Here is a 26,258-nt window from a genome sequence, read left to right as displayed (position 1 = left end):
ACTGCATCACTTCCTGCTTCACTGCATCACTTCCTGCTTCACTGCATCACTTCCTGCTTCACTGCATCACTTCCTGCTTTAACTGCATCACTTCCTGCTTCACTGCATCACTTCCTGCTTCACTGCATCACTTCCTGCTTCACTGCATCACTTCCTGCTTTAACTGCATCACTTCCTGCTTCACTGCATCACTTCCTGCTTTAACTGCATCACTACCTGCTTCACTGCATCACTTCCTGCTTCACTGCATCACTTCCTGCTTCACTGCATCACTTCCTGCTTCACTGCATCACTTCCTGCTTTAACTGCATCACTTCCTGCTTCACTGCATCACTTCCTGCTTCACTGCATCACTTCCTGCTTCACTGCATCACTTCCTGCTTTAACTGCATCACTTCCTGCTTCACTGCATCACTTCCTGCTTCACTGCATCACTTCCTGCTTCACTGCATCACTTCCTGCTTTAACTGCATCACTTCCTGCTTTAACTGCCTCACTTCCTGCTTTAACTGCATCACTTCCTGCTTCACTGCATCACTTCCTGCTTCACTGCATCACTTCCTGCTTCACAGCATCACTTCCTGCTTCACTGCATCACTTCCTGCTTTAACTGCATCACTTCCTGCTTCACTGCATCACTTCCTGCTTTAACTGCATCACTTCCTGCTTTAACTGCATCACTTCCTGCTTCACTGCATCACTTCCTGCTTCACTGCATCACTTCCTGCTTCACTGCATCACTTCCTGCTTCACTGCATCACGTCCTGCTTCAACTGCATCACTTCCTGCTTTAACTGCATCACTTCCTGCTTCACTGCATCACGTCCTGCTTCACTGCATCACTTCCTGCTTCAACTGCATCACTTCCTGCTTTACTGCATCACGTCCTGCTTCAACTGCATCACTTCCTGCTGAACTGCATCACTTCCTGCTGAACTGCATCACTTCCTGCTTCAACTGCATCACTTAATGCTTCACTGCATCACGTCCTGCTTCACTGCATCACTTCCGGCATCAATGCATCACTTCCTGCTTCACTGCATCACTTCCTGCTTCACTGCATCACTTCCTACTTCACTGCATCACTTCCTGCTTCACTGCATCACTTCCTGCTTTAACTGCATCACTTCCTGCTTCACTGCATCACTTCCTGCTTTAACTACCTCACTTCCTGCTTTAACTGCATCACTTCCTGCTTTACTGCATCACTTCCTGCTTCACTGCATCACTTCCTGCTTCAACTTTTTTTTAATAAATCATTGCATTGTTTTCTAAACTCATGCGACCTTATAAGAGAAAAACTAAATCATGTCAGTGACGAAGAAAAGCTTTTATTAAGAGACAGAAACCTCGATCAGAACCAGACTCTGATGAGACATAAGTTCTTGTTTTCTTGAAACACGAGTCACGATAATTACAATATTTTAATGTATATATCTTGACTTCATCTGATTCGTCTCTGATGTTATCGATAAAAAACATTTGAAGTAAAAATAGAAAACGTCAAGCGATGCGTCAACAATGTCAGGAAGTCAAGGATATTTGAGTCACATTTATTTTTCTTCAAACCCAAAAATAATTTCAAGCATTTAATTTTAGTTTAAACAGTTTTTTCTTCATTGAAAACTTTGTTTTGTATTAAAATCATCATTTTGATCCGAACATGAAGAAGAACTTGTGGTTGAGATTGAATCATGTTCAGGAGCCGTGACTCATGGGTCTCCACAGGAGCTGCAGGACCATCAGAGTCATGGGAAGATCCTGGACCAGGAAGTGACCTGGAGGTCGAACGGGTCACATGACACAAAAAGAAGACGAGTTCTTCCCTCTGAGCACATGGCTGAGTTAGAGATTGACCCCAGACAAGAGTTCATCATCGAGGTCACAGCCAGGAACATCAACGGGAGCTCCGCCCCCTCCACCATCAGAACACCTGTCCACAAAGCAGGTACTGACAATACTACACACATATACTTGTTACTACACTATCACAACACCAGAGTCAAGTACTGGACAACACTACACACATATACTTGTACTACACTATCACAACACCAGAGTCAAGTACTGGACAATACTACACATATATACTTGTTACTACACTATCACAACACCAGAGTCAAGTACTGGACAATACTACACATATATACTTGTTACTACACTATCACAACACCAGAGTCAAGTACTGGACAATACTACACATATATACTTGTTACTACACTATCACAACACCAGAGTCAAGTACTGGACAATACTACACATATATACTTGTTACTACACTATCACAACACCAGAGTCAAGTACTGGACAATACTACACAAATATACTTGTTACTACACTATCACAACACCAGAGTCCAGTACTGGACAATACTACACCTATATACTTGTTACTATACTATTACAACACCAGAGTCAAGTACTGGACAATACTACACATATATACTTGTTACTACACTATCACAACACCAGAGTCAAGTACTGGACAATACTACACCTATATACTTGTTACTACACTATCACAACACCAGAGTCAAGTACTGGACAATACTACACCTATATACTTGTTACTATACTATTACAACACCAGAGTCAAGTACTGGACAATACTACACAAATATACTTGTTACTACACTATCACAACACCAGAGTCAAGTACTGGACAATACTACACCTATATACTTGTTACTATACTATTACAACACCAGAGTCAAGTACTGGACAATACTACACAAATATACTTGTTACTACACTATCACAACACCAGAGTCAAGTACTGGACAATACTACACATATATACTTGTTACTACACTATCACAACACCAGAGTCAAGTACTGGACAACACTACACATATATACTTGTTACTACACTACCACAACACCAGAGTCAAGTACTGGACAATACTACACCTATATACTTGTTACTACACTATTACAACACCAGAGTCAAGTACTGGACAATACTACACATATATACTTGTTACTACACTATCACAACACCAGAGTCAAGTACTGGACAATACTACACCTATATACTTGTTACTACACTATTACAACACCAGAGTCAAGTACTGGACAATACTACACATATATACTTGCTACTACACTATCACAACACCAGAGTCAAGTACTGGACAATACTACACATATATACTTGTTACTACACTATCACAACACCAGAGTCAAGTACTGGACAATACTACACATATATACTTGTTACTACACTATCATAACACCAGAGTCAAGTACTGGACAATACTACACATATATACTTGTTACTACACTATCACAACACCAGAGTCAAGTACTGGACAATACTACACATATATACTTGTTACTACACTATCACAACACCAGAGTCAAGTACTGGACAACACTACACATATATACTTGTTACTACACTACCACAACACCAGAGTCAAGTACTGGACAATACTACACCTATATACTTGTTACTACACTATTACAACACCAGAGTCAAGTACTGGACAATACTACACATATATACTTGTTACTACACTATCACAACACCAGAGTCAAGTACTGGACAATACTACACCTATATACTTGTTACTACACTATTACAACACCAGAGTCAAGTACTGGACAATACTACACATATATACTTGCTACTACACTATCACAACACCAGAGTCAAGTACTGGACAATACTACACATATATACTTGTTACTACACTATCACAACACCAGAGTCAAGTACTGGACAATACTACACCTATATACTTGTTACTACACTATTACAACACCAGAGTCAAGTACTGGACAATACTACACATATATACTTGCTACTACACTATCACAACACCAGAGTCAAGTACTGGACAATACTACACATATATACTTGTTACTACACTATCACAACACCAGAGTCAAGTACTGGACAATACTACACATATATACTTGTTACTACACTATCATAACACCAGAGTCAAGTACTGGACAATACTACACATATATACTTGTTACTACACTATCACAACACCAGAGTCAAGTACTGGACAATACTACACATATATACTTGTTACTACACTATCACAACACCAGAGTCAAGTACTGGACAACACTACACATATATACTTGTTACTACACTACCACAACACCAGAGTCAAGTACTGGACAATACTACACCTATATACTTGTTACTACACTATTACAACACCAGAGTCAAGTACTGGACAATACTACACATATATACTTGTTACTACACTATCACAACACCAGAGTCAAGTACTGGACAATACTACACCTATATACTTGTTACTACACTATTACAACACCAGAGTCAAGTACTGGACAATACTACACATATATACTTGCTACTACACTATCACAACACCAGAGTCAAGTACTGGACAATACTACACATATATACTTGTTACTACACTATCACAACACCAGAGTCAAGTACTGGACAATACTACACATATATACTTGTTACTACACTATCACAACACCAGAGTCAAGTACTGGACAATACTACACATATATACTTGTTACTACACTATCACAACACCAGAGTCAAGTACTGGACAATACTACACATATATACTTGTTACTACACTATCACAACACCAGAGTCAAGTACTGGACAATACTACACATATATACTTGTTACTACACTATCACAACACCAGAGTCAAGTACTGGACAATACTACACATATATACTTGTTACTACACTATCACAACACCAGAGTCAAGTACTGGACAATACTAATACTAATAATAATACATACTTCAAGTGTCTACAGGAAGCCAGTGAAGCCGGTGGAGGACGGCGTGATGTTCTCTGGAGGCTGTGAGTGAGCCGTCGGGCAGCGGAGTTCTGAACATATTGCAGTATTTGAAGGACAGTGGAGGGGAGAACATACAGGATGCAGTAGTGGAGTCTGGAGGTGATGAGTGATCAGTGCTTCAGCAGCTGAGGGGGTGCAGTGGGTCGGAGGAGATGTTCCGGAGCTGGAAGAAGGATGTTTTGGTGATGCATTAATGTGTGACTTGAAGGTCCATGAAGATGCCAAGGTTCCTGACCAGGGAGGAGGGAGTGACAGAGTGACCATCGATGCAGAGTGAGAACTTCTGGGAGGTGGGGGGGCGGGTTCTGGTCCAAAGATTATCATTCCAGTTTTATTGCTGTTGAGTTTGAGGAAACTGTGGTCCATCCAGGTTCTTATGGTGAGGCAGTGGGTGATGCTGGAGAGAAGAGCTGGAGATGTAGAGTGTCGTCAGCATAGCAGTGAAAGTGAAGTCCATGGCAGCGGATGATGCCACCCAGTGGGAGCATGTAGAGGATGAAGAGGATGGGGCCGAGCACTGAGCCTTGGGGGACTCCGTGATTTATGGCGACATCGTGAGATCTATCCGACAGGTAGGACTTGAACCAGGAGAGGCGGAACCGGTGATGCCTATTGAGTTCAGGCGGCTGAGGAGCATGGAGTGGTTGATGGTATCAAAGCTGAGGTCCAGGAGAAGAAGAGGAGAGCAGGAGGTCGTTCGTGACCTTGATCAGAGCTGCTCCAGGGGTGAGTTCAGAAGCCGGAGTGGAAGGTTTGATAGACGTTACTGGAGAAGAGGGAGGACCTGAGTTGAGTTGCGATGGATCTTTCCAGTGGTTTGGAGATGAACGTGAGGTTGGAGATGGGTCTGAAATTGTTGGGGTCGTCAGGGTCAAGACCAGGGTTTTAAGGAGAGGGGGGATGGCAGCAAGCTTCAGAGGTCAGGGAGGAGTTGATGGTGTCAGTGATGAGTGGGCGAGAGAGGTCACACTTTGACGAGTTCAGATGGAAGAGGTCCAGGGGTGAGGTGGAGGATGAGGTCTGCTGTGGTTACTGGCGAGAAGGTAGAGAGCTGGTGGTCAAGGGATGAAGGAGGTTTGGGTTCTGGGTGGAGGTGTTGTCGTGGGGCTCCAGGAGTTTGTTGATGCTGGAGAACAGGGTCGTGGGTCGGAGGATCCAGACGGAACGAGGCCAGAGTAGAAGACAGAACGGGTTTTGTTTAGTGCTGATGAGGCGTGTGTGTCTTTGTGTGTGAGGTGTGTGTGTCTTTGTATGTGAGGTGTGTGTGTCTTTGTATGTGAGGTGTGTGTGTCTTTGTGTGTGAGGTGTGTGTGTCTTTGTATGTGAGGTGTGTGTGTCTTTGTATGTGAGGTGTGTGTGTCTTTGTATGTGAGGTGTGTGTGTCTTTGTATGTGAGGTGTGTGTGTCTTTGTGTGTGAGGTGTGTGTGTCTTTGTATGTGAGGTGTGTGTGTCTTTGTATGTGAGGTGTGTGTGTCTTTGTATGTGAGGTGTGTGTGTCTTTGTATGTGAGGTGTGTGTGTCTTTGTATGTGAGGTGTGTGTGTCTTTGTATGTGAGGTGTGTGTGTCTTTGTATGTGAGGTGTGTGTGTCTTTGTATGTGAGGTGTGTGTGTCTTTGTATGTGAGGTGTGTGTGTCTTTGTATGTGAGGTGTGTGTGTGTGTCTTTGTATGTGAGGTGTGTGTGTCTTTGTATGTGAGGTGTGTGTGTCTTTGTATGTGAGGTGTGTGTGTCTTTGTATGTGAGGTGTGTGTGTCTTTGTATGTGAGGTGTGTGTGTCTTTGTATGTGAGGTGTGTGTGTCTTTGTATGTGAGGTGTGTGTGTCTTTGTATGTGAGGTGTGTGTGTCTTTGTATGTGAGGTGTGTGTGTCTTTGTATGTGAGGTGTGTGTGTCTTTGTATGTGAGGTGTGTGTGTCTTTGTATGTGAGGTGTGTGTGTCTTTGTATGTGAGGTGTGTGTGTCTTTGTATGTGAGGTGTGTGTGTCTTTGTATGTGAGGTGTGTGTGTGTGTCTTTGTATGTGAGGTGTGTGTGTCTTTGTATGTGAGGTGTGTGTGTCTTTGTATGTGAGGTGTGTGTGTCTTTGTATGTGAGGTGTGTGTGTCTTTGTATGTGAGGTGTGTGTGTCTTTGTATGTGATGTGTGTGTGTCTTTGTATGTGATGTGTGTGTGTCTTTGTGTGTGAGGTGTGTGTGTCTTTGTATGTGATGTGTGTGTGTCTTTGTATGTGAGGTGTGTGTGTCTTTGTGTGTGAGGTGTGTGTGTCTTTGTGTGTGAGGTGTGTCTGTCTTTGTGTGTGAGGTGTGTGTGTCTTTGTGTGTGAGGTGTGTGTGTCTTTGTGTGTGAGGTGTGTCTGTCTTTGTGTGTGAGGTGTGTGTGTCTTTGTATGTGAGGTGTGTGTGTCTTTGTATGTGAGGGCGTGTGAGGTTTTCTTGGGAAGTCGTTCTAGTTGTTGCACTTGTTTGTTGAGTTTGTGACGTTCCGTGTGAATACTTGTTACTACACTATCACAACACCAGAGTACTGGACAATACTACACATATATACTTGTTACTACACTATCACAACACCAGAGTACTGGACAATACTACACATATATACTTGTTACTACACTATCACAACACCAGAGTACTGGACAATACTACACATATATACTTGTTACTACACTATCACAACACCAGAGTACTGGACAATACTACACATATATACTTGTTACTACACTATCACAACACCAGAGTACTGGACAATACTACACATATATACTTGTTACTACACTATCACAACACCAGAGTCAAGTACTGGACAATACTACACATATATACTTGTTACTACACTATCACAACACCAGAGTCAAGTACTGGACAATACTACACATATATACTTGTTACTACACTATCACAACACCAGAGTCAAGTACTGGACAATACTACACATATATACTTGTTACTACACTATCACAACACCAGAGTCAAGTACTGGACAATACTACACATATATACTTGTTACTACACTATCACAACACCAGAGTCAAGTACTGGACAATACTACACATATATACTTGTTACTACACTATCACAACACCAGAGTCAAGTACTGGACAATACTACACATATATACTTGTTACTACACTATCACAACACCAGAGTCAAGTACTGGACAATACTACACATATATACTTGTTACTACACTATCACAACACCAGAGTACTGGACAATACTACACATATATACTTGTTACTACACTATCACAACACCAGAGTCAAGTACTGGACAATACTACACATATATACTTGTTACTACACTATCACAACACCAGAGTACTGGACAATACTACACATATATACTTGTTACTACACTATCACAACACCAGAGTCAAGTACTGGACAATACTACACATATATACTTGTTACTACACTATCACAACACCAGAGTCAAGTACTGGACAATACTACACATATATACTTGTTACTACACTATCACTACACCAGAGTCAAGTACTGGACAATACTACACATATATACTTGTTACTACACTATCACAACACCAGAGTACTGGACAATACTACACATATATACTTGTTACTACACTATCACAACACCAGAGTCAAGTACTGGACAATACTACACATATATACTTGTTACTACACTATCACAACACCAGAGTACTGGACAATACTACACATATATACTTGTTACTACACTATCACAACACCAGAGTCAAGTACTGGACAATACTACACATATATACTTGCTACTACACTATCACAACATCAGAGTCAAGAACTGGACAATACTACACATATATACTTGTTACTACACTATCACAACATCAGAGTCAAGTACTGGACCATACTACACATATATACTTGTTACTACACTATCACAACATCAGAGTCAAGTACTGGACAATACTTCACATATATACTTGTTACTACACTATCACAACACCAGAGTACTGGACAATACTACACATATATACTTGTTACTACACTATCACAACACCAGAGTACTGGACAATACTACACATATATACTTGTTACTACACTATCACAACACCAGAGTACTGGACAATACTACACATATATACTTGTTACTACACTATCACAACACCAGAGTACTGGACAATACTACACATATATACTTGTTACTACACTATCACAACACCAGAGTCAAGTACTGGACAATACTACACATATATACTTGTTACTACACTATCACAACACCAGAGTCAAGTACTGGACAATACTACACATATATACTTGTTACTACACTATCACAACACCAGAGTCAAGTACTGGACAATACTACACATATATACTTGTTACTACACTATCACAACACCAGAGTCAAGTACTGGACAATACTACACATATATACTTGTTACTACACTATCACAACACCAGAGTCAAGTACTGGACAATACTACACATATATACTTGTTACTACACTATCACAACACCAGAGTCAAGTACTGGACAATACTACACATATATACTTGTTACTACACTATCACAACACCAGAGTCAAGTACTGGACAATACTACACATATATACTTGTTACTACACTATCACAACACCAGAGTCAAGTACTGGACAATACTACACATATATACTTGTTACTACACTATCACAACACCAGAGTACTGGACAATACTACACATATATACTTGTTACTACACTATCACAACACCAGAGTCAAGTACTGGACAATACTACACATATATACTTGTTACTACACTATCACAACACCAGAGTCAAGTACTGGACAATACTACACATATATACTTGTTACTACACTATCACTACACCAGAGTCAAGTACTGGACAATACTACACATATATACTTGTTACTACACTATCACAACACCAGAGTACTGGACAATACTACACATATATACTTGTTACTACACTATCACAACACCAGAGTCAAGTACTGGACAATACTACACATATATACTTGTTACTACACTATCACAACACCAGAGTACTGGACAATACTACACATATATACTTGTTACTACACTATCACAACACCAGAGTCAAGTACTGGACAATACTACACATATATACTTGCTACTACACTATCACAACATCAGAGTCAAGAACTGGACAATACTACACATATATACTTGTTACTACACTATCACAACATCAGAGTCAAGTACTGGACCATACTACACATATATACTTGTTACTACACTATCACAACATCAGAGTCAAGTACTGGACAATACTTCACATATATACTTGTTACTACACTATCACAACACCAGAGTACTGGACAATACTACACATATATACTTGTTACTACACTATCACAACACCAGAGTCAAGTACTGGACAATACTACACATATATACTTGTTACTACACTATCACAACACCAGAGTCAAGTACTGGAAAATACTACACATATATACTTGTTACTACACTATCACAACACCAGAGTCAAGTACTGCACAATACTACACATATATACTTGTTACTACACTATGACAACACCAGAGTCAAGTACTGCACAATACTACACATATATACTTGTTAATACACTATCACAACACCAGAGTCAAGTACTGGACAATACCACACATATATACTTGTTACTACACTATCACAACACCAGAGTCAAGTACTGAACAATACTACACATATATACTTGTTACTACACTATCAAAACACCAGAGTCAAGTACTGCACAATACTACACATATATACTTGTTACTACACTATCACAACACCAGAGTCAAGTACTGGACAATACCACACATATATACTTGTTACTACACTATCACAACACCAGAGTCAAGTACTGGACAATACTACACATATATACTTGTTACTACACTATCACAACACCAGAGTCAAGTACTGGACAATACTACACATATATACTTGTTACTACACTATCACAACACCAGAGTCAAGTACTGGACAATACTACATATATATACTTGTTACTACACTATCACAACATCAGAGTCAAGTACTGGACCATACTACACATATATACTTGTTACTACACTATCACAACATCAGAGTCAAGTACTGGACAATACTTCACATATATACTTGTTACTACACTATCACAACACCAGAGTACTGGACAATACTACACATATATACTTGTTACTACACTATCACAACACCAGAGTACTGGACAATACTACACATATATACTTGTTACTACACTATCACAACACCAGAGTCAAGTACTGGACAATACTACACATATATACTTGTTACTACACTATCACAACACCAGAGTCAAGTACTGGACAATACTACACATATATACTTGTTACTACACTATCACAACACCAGAGTCAAGTACTGGAAAATACTACACATATATACTTGTTACTACACTATCACAACACCAGAGTCAAGTACTGCACAATACTACACATATATACTTGTTACTACACTATGACAACACCAGAGTCAAGTACTGCACAATACTACACATATATACTTGTTAATACACTATCACAACACCAGAGTCAAGTACTGGACAATACCACACATATATACTTGTTACTACACTATCACAACACCAGAGTCAAGTACTGGACAATACTACACATATATACTTGTTACTACACTATCACAACACCAGAGTCAAGTACTGGACAATACTACACATATATACTTGTAACTACACTATCACAACACCAGAGTCAAGTACTGGACAATACTACACATATATACTTGTTACTACACTATCACAACACCAGAGTCAAGTACTGAACAATACTACACATATATACTTGTTACTACACTATCACAACACCAGAGTCAAGTACTGCACAATACTACACATATATACTTGTTACTACACTATCACAACACCAGAGTCAAGTACTGCACAATACTACACATATATACTTGTTACTACACTATCACAACACCAGAGTCAAGTACTGGACAATACTACACATATATACTTGTTACTTCACTATCACAACACCAGAGTCAAGTACTGAACAAGTACTGGACAATACTACACATATATACTTGTTACTACACTATCACAACACCAGAGTCAAGTACTGGACAATACTACACATATATACTTGTTACTTCACTATCACAACACCAGAGTCAAGTACTGAACAAGTACTGGACAATACTACACATATATACTTGTTACTACACTATCACAACACCAGAGTCAAGTACTGGACAATACTACACATATATACTTGTTACTACACTATCACAACACCAGAGTCAAGTACTGGACAATACTACACATATATACTTGTTACTACACTATCACAACACCAGAGTCAAGTACTGGACAATACTACACATATATACTTGTTACTACACTATCACAACACCAGAGTCAAGTACTGCACAATACTACACATATATACTTGTTACTACACTATGCCAACACCAGAGTCAAGTACTGCACAATACTACACATATATACTTGTTAATACTCTATCACAACACCAGAGTCAAGTACTGGACAATACCACACATATATACTTGTTACTACACTATCACAACACCAGAGTCAAGTACTGGACAATACTACACATATATACTTGTAACTACACTATCACAACACCAGAGTCAAGTACTGGACAATACTACACATATATACTTGTTACTACACTATCACAACACCAGAGTCAAGTACTGAACAATACTACACATATATACTTGTTACTACACTATCACAACACCAGAGTCAAGTACTGGACAATACTACACATATATACTTGTTACTTCACTATCACAACACCAGAGTCAAGTACTGAACAAGTACTGGACAATACTACACATATATACTTGTTACTACACTATCACAACACCAGAGTCAAGTACTGGACAATACTACACATATATACTTGTTACTACACTATCACAACACCAGAGTCAAGTACTGGACAATACTACACATCTTGTATATGGTATCCTTGTACTGTGATGTGTATTTTATCGACACAGTATTGACGACACACTGGAACAGAACGGAGCTGAATCACCTGAAAGCTGGGAGGAGGACCCGGGGCAGACCCAGATATCTGCTCTAATCTTGATTGAAAAGCAGTTTTTCTAAAGTTCTGATGAATCTTTAGACACAAATATTAGATGTTGATGTTTATTCTGGCGACTCTATTGATAGACTTGATATACTAGAGAGTATTTCAACTGTAATCATATAATAATATACAAAACAATATAGAAAATGTTCAATAAAAAAGTTTTTCTTCAGTTATTGGAATTAAAAACATTTGCATGATTGAAAAACAACCTTCAAGTTAAATTGAAACTAAATCCCAACAAAAGGATTTCATTTCTTCAGACAGAAGCTCTGGAGTCTCCAGGACTGCAGGATCTTCTGAGGGCTTCAAGGTCTCGTGGACCTCCAGCGCCGCCAGCACCTGCGGATACTTCCTGGAGTGGCTTCCTGCTTCCTCCCACAATGCAACAGTGGACTGGATGAAGGTTCCTGTTGACGTGACTAAGGCTCAGATCACAGGTGAGCGAGCAGGTGAGAGCGTCTTCATCCAGGTGTGACCGTCACCTGTGCACAGGTGAGCTGGAGGAGGGGGTCAGATACCTGATCTCCATCTACGCCTGCACACCTGGAGCGCCGGAGCTGCTGGAGACCAGAGAAGGTTACACCAAGGAGAAACGTGAGCTTCTCTCCGGCGTCTTCCTTTCTTCCTTCTTCTCACCTTCTTCTCACCTTCTTCTCACCTTCTTCTCACCTTCTTCTCACCTTCTTCTCACCTTCTTCTCACCTTCTTCTCACCTTCTTCTCACCTTCTTCTCACCTTCTTCTCACCTTCTTCTCACCTTCTTCTCACCTTCTTCTCACCTTCTTCTCACCTTCTCGCTGTTTTGCTCAAAGGAATCGAGGACAATCTTTTCAACCTGAGGTGGAAGCAGGAGAAAAGACACGTCGTGCTTTCCTGGGACTCCTTTGACGTCGGAGCTCAGAGCGCGTTCATCACTGGATACACTTTATACTGTCATGACAACAAGAACGTCCTCATCAGCAGCATCAGCTCAGGTACTCCTTCATGTCAGCTCAGGTACTCCTTCATGTCAGCTCAGGTACTCCTTCATGTCAGCTCAGGTACTCCTTCATGTCAGCTCAGGTACTCCTTCAGGTCAGCTCAGGTACTCCTTCAGGTCATCTCAGGTACTCCTTCAGGTCAGCTCAGGTACTCCTTCATGTCAGCTCAGGTACTCCTTCAGGTCAGCTCAGGTACTCCTTCAGGTCATCTCAGGTACTCCTTCAGGTCATCTCAGGTACTCCTTCAGGTCAGCTCAGGTACTCCTTCACGTCAGCTCAGGTACTCCTTCAGGTCATCTCAGGTACTCCTTCATGTCAGCTCAGGTACTCCTTCATGTCAGCTCAGGTACTCCTTCATGTCAGCTCAGGTACTCCTTCAGGTCATCTCAGGTACTCCTTCATGTCATCTCAGGTACTCCTTCATGTCAGCTCAGGTACTCCTTCACGTCAGCTCAGGTACTCCTTCATGTCATCTCAGGTACTCCTTCAGGTCAGCTCAGGTACTCCTTCAGGTCAGCTCAGGTACTCCTTCATGTCAGCTCAGGTACTCCTTCAGGTCATCTCAGGTACTCCTTCACGTCAGCTCAGGTACTCCTTCATGTCAGCTCAGGTACTCCTTCAGGTCAGCTCAGGTACTCCTTCAGGTCATCTCAGGTACTCCTTCAGGTCAGCTCAGGTACTCCTTCACGTCAGCTCAGGTACTCCTTCAGGTCATCTCAGGTACTCCTTCATGTCAGCTCAGGTACTCCTTCACGTCAGCTCAGGTACTCCTTCAGGTCATCTCAGGTACTCCTTCATGTCAGCTCAGGTACTCCTTCAGGTCATCTCAGGTACTCCTTCAGGTCAGCTCAGGTACTCCTTCAGGTCAGCTCAGGTACTCCTTCAGGTCATCTCAGGTACTCCTTCAGGTCATCTCAGGTACTCCTTCAGGTCAGCTCAGGTACTCCTTCAGGTCAGCTCAGGTACTCCTTCACGTCAGCTCAGGTACTCCTTCAGGTCATCTCAGGTACTCCTTCAGGTCAGCTCAGGTACTCCTTCACGTCAGCTCAGGTACTCCTTCATGTCATCTCAGGTACTCCTTCATGTCAGCTCAGGTACTCCTTCAGGTCATCTCAGGTACTCCTTCAGGTCAGCTCAGGTACTCCTTCAGGTCAGCTCAGGTACTCCTTCAGGTCAGCTCAGGTACTCCTTCAGGTCAGCTCAGGTACTCCTTCAGGTCATCTCAGGTACTCCTTCATGTCAGCTCAGGTACTCCTTCATGTCAGCTCAGGTACTCCTTCAGGTCATCTCAGGTACTCCTTCAGGTCATCTCAGGTACTCCTTCATGTCAGCTCAGGTACTCCTTCATGTCAGCTCAGGTACTCCTTCACGTCAGCTCAGGTACTCCTTCAGGTCATCTCAGGTACTCCTTCAGGTCATCTCAGGTACTCCTTCATGTCAGCTCAGGTACTCCTTCATGTCAGCTCAGGTACTCCTTCACGTCAGCTCAGGTACTCCTTCAGGTCATCTCAGGTACTCCTTCATGTCAGCTCAGGTACTCCTTCAGGTCATCTCAGGTACTCCTTCACGTCAGCTCAGGTACTCCTTCAGGTCATCTCAGGTACTCCTTCATGTCAGCTCAGGTACTCCTTCACGTCAGCTCAGGTACTCCTTCAGGTCATCTCAGGTACTCCTTCAGGTCATCTCAGGTACTCCTTCAGGTCAGCTCAGGTACTCCTTCATGTCAGCTCAGGTACTCCTTCATGTCAGCTCAGGTACTCCTTCAGGTCAGCTCAGGTACTCCTTCAGGTCAGCTCAGGTACTCCTTCAGGTCAGCTCAGGTACTCCTTCAGGTCATCTCAGGTACTCCTTCAGGTCATCTCAGGTACTCCTTCAGGTCAGCTCAGGTACTCCTTCAGGTCATCTCAGGTACTCCTTCATGTCAGCTCAGGTACTCCTTCAGGTCATCTCAGGTACTCCTTCAGGTCAGCTCAGGTACTCCTTCAGGTCAGCTCAGGTACTCCTTCACGTCAGCTCAGGTACTCCTTCATGTCAGCTCAGGTACTCCTTCAGGTCATCTCAGGTACTCCTTCAGGTCATCTCAGGTACTCCTTCATGTCAGCTCAGGTACTCCTTCATGTCAGCTCAGGTACTCCTTCAGGTCATCTCAGGTACTCCTTCAGGTCATCTCAGGTACTCCTTCATGTCAGCTCAGGTACTCCTTCATGTCAGCTCAGGTACTCCTTCACGTCAGCTCAGGTACTCCTTCAGGTCATCTCAGGTACTCCTTCAGGTCATCTCAGGTACTCCTTCATGTCAGCTCAGGTACTCCTTCATGTCAGCTCAGGTACTCCTTCACGTCAGCTCAGGTACTCCTTCATGTCAGCTCAGGTACTCCTTCACGTCAGCTCAGGTACTCCTTCAGGTCATCTCAGGTACTCCTTCAGGTCATCTCAGGTACTCCTTCAGGTCAGCTCAGGTACTCCTTCATGTCAGCTCAGGTACTCCTTCATGTCAGCTCAGGTACTCCTTCAGGTCAGCTCAGGTACTCCTTCAGGTCAGCTCAGGTACTCCTTCAGGTCAGCTCAGGTACTCCTTCAGGTCAGCTCAGGTACTCCTTCAGGTCAGCTCAGGTACTCCTTCAGGTCATCTCAGGTACTCCTTCAGGTCATCTCAGGTACTCCTTCAGGTCATCTCAGGTACTCCTTCAGGTCAGCTCAGGTACTCCTTCAGGTCAGCTCAGGTACTCCTTCAGGTCATCTCAGGTACTCCTTCAGGTCAGCTCAGGTACTCCTTCAGGTCATCTCAGGTACTCCTTCATGTCAGCTCAGGTACTCCTTCAGGTCATCTCAGGTACTCCTTCAGGTCAGCTCAGGTACTCCTTCATGTCAGCTCAGGTACTCCTTCAGGTCAGCTCAGGTACTCCTTCAGGTCATCTCAGGTACTCCTTCAGGTCATCTCAGGTACTCTCCTCCTCAGACGAAGCTTCAGCCACGGCTCTGAAGATGGCGCTCTCCTCTCTCTCCACCTACACCTTCACGCTCACGGCGTCTACGGCGGTCGGCGAATGTGGAAACACTTCCGTCTCTGCGACCCTCAACTCGACCAGTGAGTGTCGATAAAGTTTCATACGAACCTTCAGTCACATGACCTCTGGTGTCGTCAGCAGCCGATCAACTCGTCCTGTGGTTGGTTTTCTCTCTGGTTTGTGCCTCGTTGTTGCTGATCGTCGCCTCCGTGCTGTGCTGCAGATACTGGAGCCGGTGAGATGTTTATTACATGTATGATCTTTATTATCTCTATGTATTATATGTATTATCTTTATTATCTTTATGTATTATATTTATTATCTTTATTATCTTTATGTATTATATTTATTATATTTATTATCTTTATGTATTATATTTATTATATTTATTATCTTTATGTATTATATGTATGATCTTTATTATCTCTATGTATTATATTTATTATCTTTATTATCTTTATGTATTATATTTATTATATTTATTATCTTTATGTATTATATGTATGATCTTTATTATCTCTATGTATTATATTTATTATCTTTATTATCTTTATGTATTATATGTATGATCTTTATTATCTCTATGTATTATATTTATTATCTTTATTATCTTTATGTATTATATGTATGATCTTTATTATCTTTATGTATTATATTTATTATCTTTATTATCTTTATGTATTATATTTATTATATTTATTATCTTTATGTATTATATGTATGATCTTTATTATCTTTATGTATTATATTTATTATCTTTATGTATTATATTTATTATCTTTATTATCTTTATGTATTATATTTATTATATTTATTATCTTTATGTATTATATTTATTATCTTTATTATCTTTATGTATTATATTTATTATCTTTATTATCTTTATGTATTATATTTATTATCTTTATTATCTTTATGTATTATATTTATTATCTTTATTATCTTTATGTATTATATGTATGATCTTTATTATCTTTATGTATTATATTTATTATCTTTATTATCTTTATGTATTATATTTATTATATTTATTATCTTTATGTATTATATTTATTATATTTATTATCTTTATGTATTATATGTATGATCTTTATTATCTCTATGTATTATATTTATTATCTTTATTATCTTTATGTATTATATTTATTATATTTATTATCTTTATGTATTATATGTATGATCTTTATTATCTCTATGTATTATATTTATTATCTTTATTATCTTTATGTATTATATGTATGATCTTTATTATCTCTATGTATTATATTTATTATCTTTATTATCTTTATGTATTATATGTATGATCTTTATTATCTTTATGTATTATATTTATTATCTTTATTATCTTTATGTATTATATTTATTATATTTATTATCTTTATGTATTATATGTATGATCTTTATTATCTTTATGTATTATATTTATTATCTTTATGTATTATATTTATTATCTTTATTATCTTTATGTATTATATTTATTATATTTATTATCTTTATGTATTATATTTATTATCTTTATTATCTTTATGTATTATATTTATTATCTTTATTATCTTTATGTATTATATTTATTATCTTTATTATCTTTATGTATTATATTTATTATCTTTATTATCTTTATGTATTATATGTATGATCTTTATTATCTTTATGTATTATATTTATTATCTTTATTATCTTTATGTATTATATTTATTATCTTTATGTATTATATTTATTATCTTTATGTATTATATTTATTATCTTTATGTATTATATGTATGATCTTTATTATCTTTATTATCTTTATGTATTATATTTATTATCTTTATTATCTTTATGTATTATATTTATTATCTTTATTATCTTTATGTATTATATTTATTATCTTTATGTATTATATTTATTATCTTTATTATCTTTATGTATTATATGTATGATCTTTATTATCTTTATGTATTATATTTATTATCTTTATTATCTTTATGTATTATATTTATTATATTTATTATCTTTATGTATTATATTTATTATCTTTATGTATTATATGTATGATCTTTATTATCTCTATGTATTATATTTATTATCTTTATGTATTATATTTATTATATTTATTATCTTTATGTATTATATTTATTATATTTATTATCTTTATGTATTATATGTATGATCTTTATTATCTCTATGTATAATATTTATTATCTTTATGTATTATATTTATTATATTTATTATCTTTATGTATTATATTTATTATATTTATTATCTTTATGTATTATATGTATGATCTTTATTATCTTTATGTATTATATTTATTATATTTATTATCTTTATGTATTATATTTATTATATTTATTATCTTTATGTATTATATGTATGATCTTTATTATCTTTATGTATTATATTTATTATATTTATTATCTTTATGTATTATATTTATTATATTTATTATCTTTATGTATTATATGTATGATCTTTATTATCTTTATGTATTATATTTATTATATTTATTATCTTTATGTATTATATGTATTATATTTATTATCTTTATGTATTATATTTATTATCTTTATGTATTATATTTATTATCTTTATGTATTATATGTATTATATTTATTATCTTTATGTATTATATTTATTATCTTTATTATCTTTATGTATTATATTTATTATCTTTATGTATTATATGTATGATCTTTATTATCTTTATGTATTATATTTACTATATTTATTATCTTTATTTATTATATTTATTATCTTTATGTATTATATTTATTATCTTTATGTATTATATTTATTATCTTTATGTATTATATTTATTTATTTAATTTATTATCTTTATTTATTATATTTATTATGTTTATTTATTATATTTATTTATTATGTTTATTTATTATGTTTATATATTATATTTATTATCTTTTTTTATTATGTTTATTTATTATATTTATTATCTTTATTTATTATGTTTATTTATTATATTTATTATGTTTATTTATTATGTTTATTTATTATATGTATTAAATGTATTATGTTTATTTATTATGTTTATGTATTATATTTATTATATTTATTTATTTTGTTTATTTATTATGTTTATATATTATATTTATTATCTTTATTTATTATGTTTATGTATTATATTTGTTTATTATGTTTATTTATTATATGTATTATGTTTATTTATTATGTTTATTTATTATATTTATTATGTTTATTTATTATGTTTATTTATTATGTTTATATATTATATTTATTATCTCTATTTATTATGTTTATTTATTATATTTATTATCTTTATTTATTATGTTTATTTATTATATGTATTAAATGTATTATGTTTATTTATTATATTTATGTATTATATTTGTTTATTATGTTTATTTATTATATGTATTATGTTTATTTATTATGTTTATGTATTATCTTTATTATATTTATTGTGTTTATTTATTATGTTTATTCATCATATTTATTCATTATATTTATCTATTATATTTATTTATGATGTTCATTTATTATATTTATTCATCATATTCATTCATTATATTTATTTATTATGTTTATTTTTATGTCTATGTATCATGTTTATTCATTATATTTATTTATTATGTTTATTTTATTATTTTATTATATTTATTATGTCTATGTATCATGTTTAATCATTATATTTATTCATTATGTTTATTTATTACATGCATTTATTATATTTAATAATCATGTCTATGTGTCATGTTTATTCATTATTCATTCATTATATGTGTTCATTATGTTTATTTTTAATGTTTATTTTATTTATTTATGATATTGATTATATGTATTTATTCATTATATTAATGTCAACAACAGCATTAAAGAGAAAGTTCTTCCTCCGATTCCGAAGCCAAAGTTCAGAGGCGTCGTCGCGTCCCTGGTGAGTTTGAATGTTTATTATAATGCTTTTAAAGTTCATTTTATATTGATTTTAATGCTTATTTTATAATGATTTTAATGCTTATTTTATAATGATTTTAATGCTTATTTTATAATGATTTTAATGTTTATTTTATAATGATTTTAATGCTTATTTTATAATGATTTTAATGCTTATTTTATAATGATTTTAATGTTTATTTTATAATGATTTTAATGCTTATTTTATAATGATTTTAATTCTTATTTTATAATGATTTTAATGTTTATTTTATAATGATTTTAATGCTTATTTTATAATGATTTTAATGCTTATTTTATAATGATTTTAATGTTTATTTTATAATGATTTTAATGCTTATTTTATAATGATTTTAATGTTTATTTTATAATGATTTTAATGCTTATTTTATAATGATTTTAATGTTTATTTTATAATGATTTTAATGCTTATTTTATAATGATTTTAATGCTTATTTTATAATGATTTTAATGTTTATTTTATAATGATTTTAATGCTTATTTTATAATGATTTTAATGTTTATTTTATAATGATTTTAATGCTTATTTTATAATGATTTTAATATTTATTTTATAATGATTTTAATGCTTATTTTATAATGATTTTAATGTTTATTTTATAATGATTTTAATGTTTATTTTATAATGATTTTAATGCTTATTTTATAATGATTTTAATGCTTATTTTATAATGATTTTAATGTTTATTTTATAATGATTTTAATGCTTATTTTATAATGATTTTAATGCTTATTTTATAATGATTTTAATGTTTATTTTATAATGATTTTAATGTTTATTTTATAATGATTTTAATGCTTATTTTATAATGATTTTAATGTTTATTTTATAATGATTTTAATGCTTATTTTATAATGATTTTAATGTTTATTTTATAATGATTTTAATGTTTATTTTATAATGATTTTAATGTTTATTTTATAATGATTTTAACGTTTATTTTATAATGATTTTAATGTTTATTTTATAATGATTTTAATGCTTATTTTATAATGATTTTAATGTTTATTTTATAATGATTTTAACGTTTATTTTATAATGATTTTAACGTTTATTTTATAATGATTTTAATGTTTATTTTATAATGATTTTAACGTTTATTTTATAATGATTTTAACGTTTATTTTATAATGATTTTAACGTTTATTTTATAATGATTTTAATGTTTATTTTATAATGATTTTAACGTTTATTTTATAATGATTTTAATGCTTATTTTATAATGATTTTAACGTTTATTTTATAATGATTTTAATGCTTATTTTATAATGATTTTAATGTTTATTTTATAATGATTTTAATGTTTATTTTATAATGATTTTAATGCTTATTTTATAATGATTTTAACGTTTATTTTATAATGATTTTAATGCTTATTTTATAATGATTTTAATGTTTATTTTATAATGATTTTAATGTTTATTTTATAATGATTTTAATGTTTATTTTATAATGATTTTAATGCTTATTTTATAATGATTTTAACGTTTATTTTATAATGATTTTAATGCTTATTTTATAATGATTTTAATGTTTATTTTATAATGATTTTAACGTTTATTTTATAATGATTTTAATGCTTATTTTATAATGATTTTAATGCTTATTTTATAATGATTTTAATGTTTATTTTATAATGATTTAATGCTTATTTTATAATGATATTAATGTTTATTTTATAATGATTTTAATGTTTATTTTATAATGATTTTAACGTTTATTTTATAATGATTTTAATGTTTATTTTATAATGATTTTAACGTTTATTTTATAATGATTTTAATGCTTATTTTATAATGATTTTAATGTTTATTTTATAATGATTTTAATGTTTATTTTATAATGATTTTAATGTTTATTTTATAATGATTTTAATGCTTATTTTATAATGATTTTAATGCTTATTTTATAACTAAATTAAAAACATTTTCAGACAGAAAACATGAAAATATTTAATGTAATAACAACGTGTAACTTGTAAATAATGAAAAGATAAAAGAATAAAAATAAACATTAGTCTAATCTTTATTTGACAAATGTTGCATCATCATCAAATCATGATTGAGTGACAGCTGACGATGAAAACTTTATTTACAGAAGGTTTCTAATCGTATGAATTAAATAAATGCTTTTGTAATGAATGTCGTAAACATTGTTTCCTGTGACCTCAAGTGACCTTGACCTTCTGTTGGTTCCAGGCTGAAGAGAATCTTTTCTCGACCTTCAAAGATCTTCAGGAGCAGATGGTTCAAGTTCAGCTGCTTCACGCCGACCGGCGCACCTCCTCAGGCCCGACCCACGACTACCTGAGCGTCGTCCCCGACCCCGTGGACCTGCAGAACTTGACCTACGACCTCGTGATCCCCAAGCCGGACCAGAACCCGTGTGGACTTCAGCTCCAGCAGGCCCTGGACAAGGCTCAAGCAGATCCAAGTCACCTGACCTGCTGCGACTCCAACTACATCTCTGCACCCATGTGACCTCTGACCTCTGGAGGTCATGATGGAGAACAAACGATGATTTAACTGTTAAATAGAAAAAAATCCTGTTTTACTTGAATTCAAAGAGAAGTTTATTCTGTTGAAGTTTCATGAAACAGTTGATGATGTTTAATGAAACAGTTGATGATGTTTAATGATACAGTTGATGATGTTTCATGATACAGTTGATGATGTTTAATGATACAGTTGATGATGTTTAATGATACAGTTGATGATGTTTCATGATACAGTTGATGATGTTTAATGAATCAGTTGATGATGTTTCATGATACAGTTGATGATGTTTAATGAAACAGTTGATGATGTTTAATGAATCAGTTGATGATGTTTAATGAATCAGTTGATGATGTTTAATGAATCAGTTGATGATGTTTCATGATACAGTTGATGATGTTTAATGAATCAGTTGATGATGTTTAATGAATCAGTTGATGATGTTTAATGATACAGTTGATGATGTTTAGTGATACAGTTGATGATGTTTAATGATACAGTTGATGATGTTTAATGAATCAGTTGATGATGTTTCATGATACAGTTGATGATGTTTAATGAATCAGTTGATGATGTTTCATGATACAGTTGATGATGTTTAATGAAACAGTTGATGATGTTTAATGATACAGTTGATGATGTTTCATGATACAGTTGATGATGTTTAATGATACAGTTGATGATGTTTAATGATACAGTTGATGATGTTTCATGATACAGTTGATGATGTTTAATGAATCAGTTGATGATGTTTCATGATACAGTTGATGATGTTTCATGATACAGTTGATGATGTTTAATGATACAGTTGATGATGTTTCATGATACAGTTGATGATGTTTAATGAATCAGTTGATGATGTTTAATGATACAGTTGATGATGTTTCATGAAACAGTTGATGATGTTTCATGATACAGTTGATGATGTTTCATGAAACAGTTGATGATGTTTAATGATACAGTTGATGATGTTTAGTGATACAGTTGATGATGTTTCATGATACAGTTGATGATGTTTCATGAAGTTTCATTATACAGTTGATGAAGTTTCATGAAACAGTTGATGATGTTTCATGAAACAGTTGATGATGTTTCATGAAACAGTTGCTGATGTTTCATGAAACAGTTGATGATGTTTCATGAAACAGTTGATGATGTTTAATGATTCAACAACACTTATTTAGCACTTCTATACACACACTTTAAACACTACTACACACACTTTAAACACTACTACACACACTTTAAACACTACTACACACACTTTTAACACTACTACACACACTTTAATCACTACTACACACACTTTAAACACTACTACACACACTTTTAACACTACTACACACACTTTAAACACTACTACACACACTTTTAACACTACTACTCACACCTGTAACACTACTACACACACTTTTAACACTACTACTCACACCTGTAACACTACTACACACACTTTTAACACTACTACTCACACCTGTAACACTACTACACACACTTTTAACACTACTACACACACTTTAAACACTACTACACACACTTTTAACACTACTACTCACACCTGTAACACTACTACACACACTTTTAACACTACTACTCACACCTGTAACACTACTACACACTTGTTTCTGATAGTCGTCCACTGTGTGATCTTCTGATGTGTGCTGAATAGAGCCAGAGCCAGGACTTGATTTAAGTTTTCATTGACTTTTGTTTACATGTTTGGTCAATAAAAATGATATTTGTTCGACTCGCGACTCAAGAGGTTGATGTTCATATGATGAGTAACAACAATTAAATACATTCATGAACACATTCATTCTTGAAATAAAGACGTTTTGAATCTTAAACGTCGTGTTTATTGCTGTAAACGTCAAAGTTGTTGTAGTTTCTTATCCAAACACTTGAGGGAGACATTGACCTGATGCTGAGTCACGTGACGTCGTTGAACTCATTGTAATGTTTAGTTGTTTGTGTTCGAAAAGATGAATAAAAACATCAAGAATAATTGCTCATATTTTTAATAGTAAGTTGATTCGTGGGACTGAGAGAAGTGACTTTGAATATTAGGACGTTGACGGGAAAAACTAGAGTTGATTGACATGCAGAGAAGGATGTACTGTGTCCAGGGGAGCAGCTGGAAAGGTATCGAGGCGAGAAGCTTAGGTGCAGGTTTTAAGTTGTACTACTATGGTATTGATGGGAAGAGAAATGGAGCTTTTATCCTAACAGTTTGTTAGGAATGTCCTGGAAATAAAAAGATAAACTGATGACATGTATGTTAGACTGATGCAGGACATGTATGTTAGACTGATGCAGGACATGTATGATAGACTGGTGCAGGACATGTATGATAGACTGGTGCAGGACATGTATGTTAGACTGGTGCAGGACATGTATGATAGACTGGTGCAGGACATGTATGTTAGACTGGTGCAGGACATGTATGTTAGACTGGTGCAGGACATGTATGTTAGACTGATGCAGGACATGTATGATAGACTGGTGCAGGACATGTATGTTAGACTGATGCAGGACATGTATGATAGACTGGTGCAGGACATGTATGTTAGACTGGTGCAGGACATGTATGTTAGACTGGTGCAGGACATGTATGATAGACTGGTGCAGGACATGTATGTTAGACTGGTGCAGGACATGTATGTTAGACTGGTGCAGGACATGTATGATAGACTGGTGCAGGACATGTATGATAGACTGGTGCAGGACATGTATGTTAGACTGGTGCAGGACATGTATGTTAGACTGGTGCAGGACATGTATGTTAGACTGGTGCAGGACATGTATGATAGACTGATGCAGGACATGTATGATAGACTGGTGCAGGACATGTATGTTAGACTGGTGCAGGACATGTATGATAGACTGGTGCAGGACATGTATGTTAGACTGGTGCAGGACATGTATGTTAGACTGGTGCAGGACATGTATGTTAGACTGGTGCAGGACATGTA

At 35.0% G+C, this 26,258-nt stretch overlaps 1 protein-coding gene across 2 annotated transcripts in view; it reads left to right on the top strand.

Moving 5' to 3' along the window:
• The window catches only part of LOC148078967 (leukemia inhibitory factor receptor-like), a 38,498-nt gene extending 13,365 nt beyond the window's left edge, over positions 1 to 25,133 (top strand). The window contains exons 10-17 of one of the 2 annotated variants that reach the window (XM_087790405.1): positions 1,729 to 1,948; positions 13,133 to 13,309; positions 13,365 to 13,466; positions 13,685 to 13,846; positions 16,811 to 16,939; positions 17,001 to 17,094; positions 20,686 to 20,749; positions 22,990 to 25,133. In XM_087790405.1, the coding sequence (XP_087646531.1) occupies positions 1,729 to 1,948; positions 13,133 to 13,309; positions 13,365 to 13,466; positions 13,685 to 13,846; positions 16,811 to 16,939; positions 17,001 to 17,094; positions 20,686 to 20,749; positions 22,990 to 23,271 (1,230 nt within the window). In that variant the 3' untranslated portion in view covers positions 23,272 to 25,133. Of the gene's footprint in view, positions 1 to 1,728; positions 1,949 to 13,132; positions 13,310 to 13,364; positions 13,467 to 13,684; positions 13,847 to 16,810; positions 16,940 to 16,997; positions 17,095 to 20,685; positions 20,750 to 22,989 lie in introns of both variants that reach the window. The other variant, XM_087790404.1, reaches the window with a different exon arrangement.
• Positions 25,134 to 26,258: the final 1,125 nt, after the last annotated feature.

Source organism: Callionymus lyra, chromosome 5, assembly GCF_982586985.1.
Source record: "Callionymus lyra chromosome 5, fCalLyr1.hap1.1, whole genome shotgun sequence".
Lineage (NCBI taxonomy): Eukaryota > Metazoa > Chordata > Actinopteri > Syngnathiformes > Callionymidae > Callionymus > Callionymus lyra.
The sequence above is the reverse complement of the archived record's forward strand: the minus strand, read 5'-3'. Positions and strand labels throughout refer to the sequence as shown.